The following is an 11,975-nucleotide window of genomic DNA, read 5'->3' on the forward strand; positions in this document are numbered from 1 at the left end:
AACAAACTGCTTATTTTTGTCTTTCTCTGCCAATAGTGAGCTGAGCAGGCTTCAGTTTGACTTATGAAGCACATCTCTTGATTGAATTTCACATATTTTTGTCAGTTCTGTCCAAAAGGTGTCCAGTTCTCTCACTGTCTTCAGTGGTTTGCGACCAGTCCCAGGTATTTTGATTGAACACGCTGTGTAGATGTTAATGTTGTGTTTACTTGCAAGTGTGGTGCTCAGTGACCAAAAGGGAATTGATTTCCTGTCTTGCAATTAGCACTCAACTCATCATGCTGTGTGAGGTGGGTCATAACCACCAACTAGAGACTGGGAATCACTTCTGACCACTTTTTTTCCCTTGCCCAGTATTTGAAAACCTTTTCTTAAAGAAATCTTATATCAGAATATTTTTATACGAGACATTGTGTGTTGGCACATGACACCCAGGATTGCCATTCTGTTCTTAGTGATGTCCCTAGAGATTCCTTCCCTTAGCGGAAGTGCCATGATTCTTGGAAGTGCAGTCATACCCTGTTAGAAAAACCACTTGAGATCCAAATAGTTAGTCCAGGGCTGAGCAGTAGCAGAGGAAGGAGAGGCAGAAGCAGAAACCAAGGGGTAGACCTTCCCAGAAACACAGAGCAGGTCACAGAACCACATTAACAGAAAAACCTGTTTGTTTAAAATCTCTTAATCCATTAGACTTTGTGTTTTCCCACTTTCTTTCCTACTATAATTGACCACAAAGAAACTGCCTCTTGTTCTGGTAATATCATTTTTCCCCAGAAATGAATGCAACATGGTTATGAAATGGGGTTGTGCAGTTCCGTATCACATCTATAAAGCTGTTTGTTGTCAAGAATACTTTTGTTATCTGACCATATCAACTTACTTTTGTTTGGAAATAAAATATTTAATTTCCTCATACTCTCAAATAGTCCATGCTAGCTACACTGTCATTTGAAGCATATCAGTTGAAATTACAATTACAGAAAGATATTTTATTCTCCTATTTTCATGACATTATTATCTGCAATGATTCTAATCTCTGGTCATTATAATCTTTTCACTCAAGTTGACTGTTCCAGTCTTTATTTCTGTATCACGTATTATCTGATATGCTGGTCTGGGTACTGGAGAAAGCATTGCCCTTTCTGATGTCCTTTCCCCTAACAACTCGGTGATCTACAAGATACAGAGAATTTTTAATATTTCTACTCTGTGTTTTAGAATATTTAAGTTACACCATTCAGATCCTCATCCAAGTCCACTGAACACCACTCTGTGTTGCTGGGTTTTTGTTGTTGTTGTTGTAAAAGAAATAAATTTACTGAAGTTGTTTTGACAGCTTTATGGATAGTATCCCTAGCTACAGTACCCTCACTGCTGTGAGCCTTACTTAGCACATTAGTTTTGGTCTTTAAGATCTGTTACATACAAAGGTCTGTGGTCACACGCAGTAACAGAAGGTGTCAGTCACAACCTCTGGAAACCAGCTGTGCAAGGCTGGGAGAGCAGATCTGCCTTTGCTCTGATGTATCATCCAAATCCCACATCTGTTGATTTTCTCCAGAAAATATTTAGAATAGTGTGGCTTTCTTTAGAATAGTGCGGCAGCTGCTCTTTGGCTACAAATGAGGCCAAGATGCTAACCTGGCTTTCTCAAGCGAAGTTCCCATTGCTGCTGATGCAATACTGAGGCTTTCTTGTAACAAAGGTTGGTATTTTCCCCCACAAGTTTTTAAATGGCCATGGTGATGCACAGCTGCTAGCAACTTTGTTAAAATATTTTGGCTAAATATAGAGTATACGGTCAAATAACAGTACTTGTTTGGGACTGACAGAAGAAAAGATTGGCATGATGAAGACTAGAAAAAATGAGCTATCCCAATAAAAGTAAAAATGGCCTCTGTGTTTTTAAAGCTTCCGCAATTTAAGGCAGAATAAAGGAAGAAGTGGAGTGTGCTATTTTACAACTAGGAAGCTAAGTTTTATTATTGGCTGACTAAGCCCTGCCAAATGTCTGGAGGAAAGCATTTCATTGGTACTATATCAGTTGGTTATTGTCATTCTGCAGCCAAATATTTCAGAGAGAGGATACTAAAGGCTGTGGGAAAGTTTGGTTAAGCCAAACTCTTGTTATACCAGAAATAACTACATTGGATTAAAATCCTGAAGAAAATAGGATCATGTTCTCTAACCAACTTTCAAGACAAATTCTATCAATATCCTTAATTTTAACTTACAAGTAATAGAATTGCACCTACAGTTTTCTTCCATTTAGTTTCCTCCTTCTTAGTCATTCTGTTCAACTGTGGATTGGAGATGAATCCCAGAATCAAACAAGAAGCTGATCTTAACAGTATGTCATCTTGTGTTACCTGGAAGACCAATCTTTTTCCTGGAACCTTGAGCACTCCTTTCTAGAGGAGGGCTGTAAGGAGGGGTAGTGGTTATGTAGCCTACAACTTTTATAGCATTAGTAAATTTTTATAAAATATAGGTCCAACCTTAGAAAGAATCTGCATGTTTTCTCTGTTTTCATATTTTACACCTTAGTATTTGTCTCCTTTCCTTTGTTTCAGAATGAACCAGGAGCTGTGGGTCCGGCAGGGGCTCCTGGAGCTCCTGGGAAAGCAGGAATTAAAGTAAGGTTCCCTTTTGTTTGTTTCATTCCCTCCCTTGATGTTGTTGAAGCCTTCCCTATTCTGTTATTGGAATCCATATCTGAAACTATTTCCCAGGCAAAGGTTCAGGGGATGTCTGCAGGATCAGTCTCTTGATCTGAAAAGCGATTTTGTGTTGAAGTTTAAATAAGCTTTATCATGTTTCTTTTTGGATTGCAGTTTGTATGGTACTTAAATTCCTTTGAAAAAAAACAAGCAAGCACAGCCAGCACAGTGTGCATGTTGGTGATGGCTCTGGCCACAGTTGCACAGAGCTTTTAAAATGTAAGCTTTTTCAATCTGGACTTTCTCTTATTTGAAAAGCCTCTTTCTGCCAAAATGTGGAGTAGAAAGTTCAGGAAAGCAGAATTTTAAATGAATTCCATTTCATCTGTTAAACCTTTAGATGTAACTTTAACCCTCTGGGTAGTTTGTTAATTCTGTAAATGGATCAACTGTTTGTAAGATCTTCACAAGGCTGGTGTCATCTACATGGTAAACCATGTTGTGTATTTCTTCAATTAGGACCTAGCAGTTCATGTTTATTTGATTTACTCTTCCTGAAAGAAATTGTAAGCTCCCAGCCAGGCTAAAATAGCTATTAGAGAGTCTGGGGGGAAGGCTTCACATAACCAGACATCAAAAGATTATTCCAATAAAGGTGTTACTGTATAATAGAGTTTCAGTATTCCCTTTTAACTCAAACATTCAGAATAATGAGAAGCCGAGATTCCAGAAAACAAATGCCTGACAAAATTAAGAGTAACAATCTTTATGGTGAAAAAGTGTAAAATATTTGAAATGCTTTATTTATGCATTTTAGGATGTGTAGGGTATCTCAAAAGTAAACAATCATAATTTCCGTAGGCATAAATTCTGGTGTCTCAGGATATACAGAAAACTTCTTTTGGGTGAGATCACTCAGTCTAGCTTTTGCACATCTAAGTAAAGGATAAATGCAAAGTGGCTTTCAAGATAAAAGTCGGGTTTAAGGGACTATTTTGCCTGCAATCCTGAGGTTGCCTATGTGATTTTATAAATTGTAAGAAAGTAGTTTGAAGGTAATAGTGTTGTCATATCTTCTTTCAGATTAGTCAAATTCCTTCATATTTGTGGATGCGTGTGTGGGGTTTGTCAACTGGTATAGTCAGATAGTTATTCCACAGGATGAAGGAAATTCTTCCATACCTTTTGAAACTGAATTGTTAGCCTGTAAACTGACTATTTGGAGCAGTGATTTTACCCCTTTAATACTTATAATTTCTCATCCTTTAATAGAGGCCATTTGACCTGACACTAGGAATGTTTTGTTCTTTGGTTTGGAAATAATATATTCTTTGAAAAATCTGGTTGTCTGCCCATATTATGAAAATCTTCCTTTCAACCTGTATTTAGAGAGTTGAAGAAGGACTTCCAATACAATATTTCAGTTTTCCTTTGCAGAAACTCATTTTGAAATTCACAGTGTCCCCAAGCATGACTCAAATGAGTATGCGAATAGTTTACTTAATTATTTTTTTTTAATAGGGACAACCTGGTGATCCAGGACCAAAAGGAAAAAGAGGTCCATATGGTTTGCGGGGAAGGCAGGTTTGTACTTTTACTTTTATCCTTATGCTGCTTATTTTGACTACACTAGACCTAAAGCAGGAGGCCTGTCCTGTCCTAAAAGACGTATAACTCAAGAAGAATTTCAGTCTGGTCAATTAAGACCTAATATTAAGTGCAATAACAGAGAGAATATAACTTTTTTCCTTCAGAATAACTGTGAGAGTATAAATTTTAAACTATTTTTTGCTGTGAGTCACCTAACAATTATATTAGAGTTATTCTGGATGAATACAGGTGTGAATTACAAATGCAGATGTGACCCCAAACCTTTGGTACATTCTACTGTAATAATACAATGTTTCTATGAATAGTATTTGAAGAAATATTATTTGAGTTAGTAATTGAAAATTAACAGGTACTTCAGGGTTTGAAATTGAAACTTTCTGTCTGAGATTTTGGAATATGGTTCTAATTGTGCTGGTTGTGAAGAAAGGAGAAACAAGAGTTTGATTGGTTTCTGGTAGCAGTATAAAAATGCAGTTTCTTTTGGGTCTGGATTTTCTAAAGATTTGCTGTGAGGTGCAGTTAGAGACAGTGCAGTAGTATTTTCAGAGCAATCAATGATTGCAGGAGGAATTTTTTTGTGGACTTGTTTTTTTCCTCTGTGTATAATACCTTCCCTTCTGTTAGACTGCGTCAGCTTCGGAGACAATGTTGTACATATTCCCAGCAATTCCCACCATCCCTCCTGTCTTTGCAGGTCAAGCTAGGACCAATTTCTACCTTTGTGTTTGCTTTTAAGGTCTTAATTTCCCACGGGCTGCAGAAATTTTGCTTCTCTTTGGACCAGTTATGGGGCACAATGTGCATATCATAGAATCCCAGAATAGTTTGATTTGGAAGGGACCTTCAAAGGTCATATAGTCCAACTGCCTGCAATGAGCAGGGACATCTTCAACTAGATCAGGTTGCTCAGAGCCCCGTCCAGCCTGGCCTTGAATGTCTCCAGGGATGGGGCATTTACCACCTCTCTGGGCAACCTGTGCCAGTGTTTCACTACCCTCATTGTAAAAAGTTTCTTCCTCATGTCTAGCTTTATATGTATGAGGTGAAATGGACTGGAAGTCATCTTGCTCCTCCCCAATGTATTGCAATTCCTTACATCAGACTTCCTGTGATTCCATACTCCAAGGCACTTGAATTAACACCTGGTCAGTAAAATGAGGTGTGGGTAGGTGCAAGAGTACAAATGCAAATAATTAAATAAAAATGGCCTGTTTACAGGGAGAAGATGGTGCTTTTGGATATGGCCCACCTGGAGAAAAAGGAATAAAGGTAAAACTGAAAGAGGAATCACAAGGAAATTGCTATTTTCTCCATTATTTAGAAGTGATTTACAACAAGAGGGAAAGCGGGGCAAAATGCAAACAACAGGCACCATTTATAGCTATTTGAATTTCTTTCCAAGGTTTATGGGATAGGACTCTAACCTACACAACTACTGATTTTATTTCTAATAATTATTCACTATGACTAATTCACTAGCTTTGAATCTTGATGCTTTCACAAGCAGGATTATATGATATTTTGGCAGAAACACCAGGCAAATTACATAGCAAGTTTCTTTCTAGTTGTACATTCCTACAATATGTAAGAGCTGCTGGCTGTAAAAAATGTCTCTTATTCAGAATACGTCTAAAGGAGACATTAAGCTCCTTATGCAAACAACTGAAACACAAGTAATACCATTCAAAAAGTCATCAGCAAGATTGTGATGAGAAGTGAGCAGTGTGGCCTTGGCAGTTTCCTTGGGAAGAGCCAGATCCTCTGGCAGTAGTTGGTGAAACTGTGAGCAAGGAATGTGCAGGAAGGAAAAGGCAAACTGGAGAAATGGTCATCCTCCACACTGACAGAAGCATTATTGGCCTCGTCCTGAGAAATACTGGAAAGAGATTTTGGATCCAGCACTGGCTGAATGAGCTGTGAGCCTGTCCCTTGAATTCAAAAAAGTAGGAGTTGTTATCATCCTTATATGTTGCTCGTATGGCACATTGTGTCCCTACAAGACAATGTCTCTTGGCCAACACCGAGCTCTTGCTGGTATCTTTTTTGGAAATGAAAAATACAGCTTGGCATATCATCACCAGCAAATACCAGCATCTGCCCTACATCTGATTTACTAGAAAAACACCTCAAGAATTTTCATGTGCTAAGATTGGTCCCCTATAGCTGTCAGTGTAATGACAATTTCACTCTTTATTCATGACTTAGACAAATAAAAGCTATAAGTAGATCCTCATTGGCAGTATTTTTTATGCAGGTGTGTATGTATCTTTCCATATATTTTACATATGCAGCGTGTATATTATACATATCATGTAAGTATTCATACATATACATACAAACCGGTATATTACTTTCAAATGCCAATTTAAAAAAACCACTGAGGTGACACTGTAAATTTAATTATCTCCACTCTCTATGTTATAGGGAAATAAAGGATTTCCTGGAGATCTTGGACAGAAGGTATATGTTATTTTTTTTACCTCAGCAGTTCTCTGACTTTCATATATGTAGGCTTAAATAATCTGTTCTTTACTGCATTGTGATTATACAGGTGTAACTCAGATATTTCTTGTGTTGAAATGCCAAAATACATTTAGCTGGGAAAAAAATCTCTTGTCCCTCCACTGTTTTGCAAAACAAAAGTGGTGTTTATAGAAGTTTTTTATAGGACCTGTTTCCCTAATAGGAAATCATTGATTGCTCAAAAAATTACAAGTGGAGAATCTCCTTCAGTTAATGTATTAAGTAATACAATATTAAGTAATACAATAATGACAATTCAGTGAAACAAAAAATGTTCTGTCCCAACTCAGGATCACAAAATTAAAAATCAGACTTTTCAGAAGAAGACTGAGCCTTTTTTTTCCCAAGCTGACTATGAACAATAAAGCCTCAACCAGTTCTAAAAACAATGAAAATGCTAGATGATCAGATTGTATAAATAGGACTGAGCTGTGAAATTGGTATTATACATCAGGCTTCTGCTAATAAGGATGCCTAACATCTATACTCTCTGGACGCAGAACTGTGGCCACAGCAAAAGTAGAGTCATTCTTCTGAACATTGTGGCTTGGAGACAATGTGGGCAAGTTGAGTGCCAGATCTCTGACCCAAACCTTCCTGGTAAATGACCATTTGTGTGTGGTGTGAAGAAGAGTAAAGAGCACCTCATGTTCTGATAGTTTGCTGACTGATATACATTCCCCCATACATGTAGAAAATCTGACAGGGGCTTGTTCTGGTTGATATCACTGGACATTTTTGATGTTCTATGCACAGAAATTTCCTGTTAATATTTTCTCCGATCTTTTTACTTACACAGTAATTAGGGAGTGATCAGAAGTTTTGATAAATAAATTGAACTGCCAGCTCTTCACTGTTCCCATGGGAAATCAGTGTGTGCTTTAGTAAACAAGTAGGTAAATCACATTTTGGAAGCAGCACACTTCTGCCTTAAAAGGTATTATTTGGAAAGAATGCACCATAGTCAACAGTATGGTTTTGGCAGATTAGAGGGAGAAGTTCTTTCACTCGTGTGAAACAATATGTTGCATGTCTTTTGTTATTTGGCGATGCTACATTAAAGTAACAGCTGCATCACATTTTCTTTTTCCCTGGTTAAAAAAAAAAAAAACCCATTGGCTGCTCAATGTACAGGTTTGGTTTGGTTTTTTGTTTGTGAACACATGACTAATTTTTTGTGTGCAACCTTTTATATGCCTGTGTTTCATTGAGAGAGTGTTGTCATTATTTCTTGAGAAGTTTGCATTTTTACCAGAAGAGCCTATTTTCACATTTTAATTACTTTTTTTTTTCCAATTAACTAGGGTGAAGCAGGGGACAAGGGAACTACAGGGGAAAATGGACTAAAAGGATATAGAGGCAGAATGGCAAGTACCTTATCATTGCTGTCCTTTAATGGATTTTTTTTTTAATAGGCTCCTCCTTGATTTGCTGATTGCACACCTGTATTGATTTTTAGATGTTATATCTGTAATTTTCAAAGGCTGCTAATTCTTGTCGTGCTCTGTCGTTGTTTATGTCACGCTGAACAGAACAACGACCATTTCTGAATGTCTTACCTGCTGTTCTACTTCGCTTGCCTTTTGTGCCTTTTAGATAAAAAACTGCTGTTGAAGAAATTTGCTGGTTTAAAAGCAGCGTGATGATCCCATTTATTCTCCATTAACTTCTTTGCCCTGATTTTTCTGGCTGCTTGTGTTTTTCTTCTCCCTTTTTTCCCCAAGCTTTTCCATGGCTGAATATTAATTTCAGATCTCCTCTGCTGTGATAGGGCTAATGAGGCACTGGCTGCTCCCTACAGAAAAGAGAGCTGGTAGCTGTGAATGGTAACAAACTGGGAAGAGTTCAGTCCCACTGGACTGTTTTAACTCAGTGTTTCTTTTCAAAAAGTTCAGATATTAAACAAGGCTCTTGCCACCAAAAGCAAAGATGTGCATGTGCTAGTATCTTTTGAGAATTGTATTTCTAAATGGTTCTAGAACATGTTGGATGAACAACACACTGAACAAAAATGAGCTGAACTACTAGAGGAAAATTGGTGCCATGTTGTTTTATCTCTTAAAAGTGAAAATTATGTCAGACCTGATGCTCTTCTTTCTTCTCATTTCCGCTTAAGTCAGTGGAACTTAAGCATGTAGCAAATAAAGGAAGAAGGAAGGAAATCTGTTGATTTCCAATAGAAAATGTAAATTTCATGTCGCCTTTGTATGTTCTTTGAATACCACATATGTAACATGCTACTATTCCATAGGGTGTTCCAGGACCTGCTGGTCTGAAAGGCAACCCAGGAGACCGGGGATCTCCAGGACGCAGGGTAAGACCTAGACTCCATATATTTTGCTGGTACTGGAAAATACATTTTTTCCTTTTAGTTTTGAAAGGAAACTAAGGAATGAAGCAAAACATTTTCTTCCTGTTATGATGGTCTGGCGTGGTAATATGTGCAATGTTCTGAAGGTTCTGGTGACTGCCATTGGTGTGTTGTGCATATATTGTAAATTGCATGATTGTATTACACTGTGAACTTAAATATTTTATTAAATAAAGATTGTGAGTTCATCTGTATGTAAGCACAAATCAGGTACTTCTGAATGCAAATGGCTAATTGTATACCTATAAATGTAGTTTTCAAGAGTCACCATCTAAATGCACACCTTCTGCATGTTTGGAAAGTGTGCCTGACTCATACTTTGAGCTTTTTCTTTTCACTAATGCAAAGGACAACGCTTACTGTATTTTTTGGCTATCAGTAGCACAGTACATTTTGCAATTATGTGTTTCTAACAAACCCTCTAGAATTGCCATTGTGGGACTTCAGCAGTGTGTATCTGAAGTCTCAAATGAAAGATGCCCCCTTTAGAAATATTGATTTCCTCTTTGACTTTCAGCTTTGCAAATTCAACATGGTATAAAAGAGAGATTGGGTTCGTTTTTCTCTCATTAATTGTTACCACTGCTAAGAAGTCTGCAGCTCATACTAAGCTGAGAGTTTCCCTGTACATCTTTGTCAGATATAAAATGATATACTGTGAATTTCTTACAGCTTCAAAATAGGCTTGTAGCTGAAATTAGTTGCAACAGGCACGTATAAAAATTTCTCAGAGTACTAGAGATCTGTCCTTGCAAACAAAAATACTGATCTTTTCTCACCCTTACTGCAATAAAAAGGTACACAGATAACAGGTAGTGGAAACATTCAGTTCTACTATAGACTTTCCATATCCCCAAATCATGGCGGACATTTAAAAAAATATATTAAAATGTGTAATACAGTCAGCCCTTAGCCTTGATTGGGTTTTTTTTGGTTTTTTTTCCCTGTGATTAGTAAAACATCTGATCAATTGGGTGAGATGAGGATAACATTACTGTAATTTTTTTCTTTTTTTTTTAGGGGAGTAAAGGACCAAACGGACAAGCCTTATTTTCTGTACGTATCTCTAATACACTCCATGTTACAAACACAAACAATGCACCATCTCATTGGATAGTCATGTGCTCATGTATGTCTTTTTTGTTCTTGTCCACAGCCATGTGAACTCATTGACTACATCCGCAAACACAGCCGTAAGCATTCAGTCTTGTTTTGATATAGTAAGCCTGAGTATCACCACTTTATTTCTTCCGTGTCTTATTAATATCATATTAGTTCTGTGTCCAGCATGCCTATGAATTCATGGACTTAGCAGGCAGGTGCTTGAAAAATGAAGTTAGGGCTCAGAATGCAATTTGTTGTTGTTGTTTAGAATAATTTATTTTGCCAAAGTTACTGTAGTGTAATTTCTTAGAAATGTTAAGTGTCTTGGTATCCAGTGGTTCCTGTTACCATAAAGTAAGTTTGCGTTATTTTTTCCTAGTCGATCTATCCTAATTCCTTAGAAAGTGACTATGCAAAATAGTGGGAGTTTCTAAAGCTGATGGTATATTTATATCTCTAAACTCTGGTGGAAACCCCTCAATGAAGATGTTTGGTCTAGAGCAGAGCCAGGTCCTGCTTGTCCTTTTACTCCATTCTCCAGTAAAACCAAAGGGAGTTTTGCAAGCATACATAGCAGTGGAAGACAATAATGTGCGCATAAAATCTGTAGAACTGGGGAAACAAAATTCAGTGTGTGTTCCACCAATTATTTCAGCTTAAAAAAACCACAAAAAAACCAAAAAACCACCACCACCACCACCCCCCAAAAAAAACCCCAAACAAACAAACAAAAACCAAAACTTCTTTAGATGCAAATTTTTTCAATTAATCTTTCTTTTTCTCTTTCTTTAGCTTGCTGGGATGGTGAGTATTACTTATTCCTATGTTACTGTTACTAGACAGGCAGAATGGTCGAGTTCATTTGTCAAACTGATCTAGCAGAGATCTCATAAGCTGTGAACTGTTTTGCCTTTGTAGTATTAGGCTCCACTCAACCAAGCTTTCTGAGTTGTGTGTTCCTTCATGGGGGTTAAATCCTTTATCAAGAGTTAGGTGTTTACTGAACTGGAGCTTTAGTTTGTTAATCCATGTGTAGGATAGGATATATCCCCTTTTAATTTAGCTATCTATAATGCAAGTGTTTAGTCATCACATGCTTCCTTTGAAGTTTGTGTCTCTCCACTAATGACTCAGTGACACTGAACACGTCAATATTCACAGCTGTGGTAGGTGTTCTTAATTAAAACCATCAGATATTATTTGGCCATCACTAGCTCGGTTTCAAATAGCACATCTCTGTGATTGGCTATACTGAGCCTAAGCAAACTAGGGCTTCATAGCTTCTATATGCTCTGAAGTGTGCACACTGTAACAGAGACATTTCTCCTGCTACACATACATGCTCTTGCCGTCTAGGTAAGTTCTACTCCCATTCTGCAGGTGGAGCAGCACAAAATAGAAATGCTAAGCCTAGGGAATCTGTGGGGAGCAAAAAGTTAAACTCTGCAGTCCTAAATCAGATATGCTGAGCCATATAATTCATCTGCTTCCTTCTTCTTCCAAAAATAAATGTTATTTACTTGTCTTATTTATTCACTTACCTTCTATTTTTAAACTTTTTCTCCTATCCCCTTACCTTGCTGTTTTGTAAAACTTCTCAAAAGCTCAGATTTCCTTACTTGTGATAAATTTCTCATGGATATGCTTGACTGCTATGAGTTTCAAAACTTAGCCTAGCCTTTTTGTTTCATGCCAATAGTGGTGAT

General features: G+C 37.4%; 1 protein-coding gene across 1 annotated transcript in view; it reads left to right on the forward strand.

Annotated features, from left to right (window-relative positions):
• Positions 1-10,499, forward strand: part of LOC135985091 (collagen alpha-6(VI) chain-like) — a 41,821-nt gene extending 31,322 nt beyond the window's left edge. Inside the window, 9 exon segments of the mRNA XM_065628038.1 lie at positions 2,574-2,636; positions 4,182-4,244; positions 5,490-5,540; positions 6,696-6,731; positions 8,099-8,161; positions 9,046-9,108; positions 10,186-10,221; positions 10,322-10,366; positions 10,368-10,499. Of these exon segments, the coding sequence (XP_065484110.1) occupies positions 2,574-2,636; positions 4,182-4,244; positions 5,490-5,540; positions 6,696-6,731; positions 8,099-8,161; positions 9,046-9,108; positions 10,186-10,221; positions 10,322-10,366; positions 10,368-10,499 (552 nt within the window).
• Positions 10,500-11,975: the final 1,476 nt, after the last annotated feature.

This window comes from Caloenas nicobarica, chromosome 2, assembly GCF_036013445.1.
Source record: "Caloenas nicobarica isolate bCalNic1 chromosome 2, bCalNic1.hap1, whole genome shotgun sequence".
NCBI classification, from domain to species: Eukaryota; Metazoa; Chordata; class Aves; order Columbiformes; family Columbidae; genus Caloenas; species Caloenas nicobarica.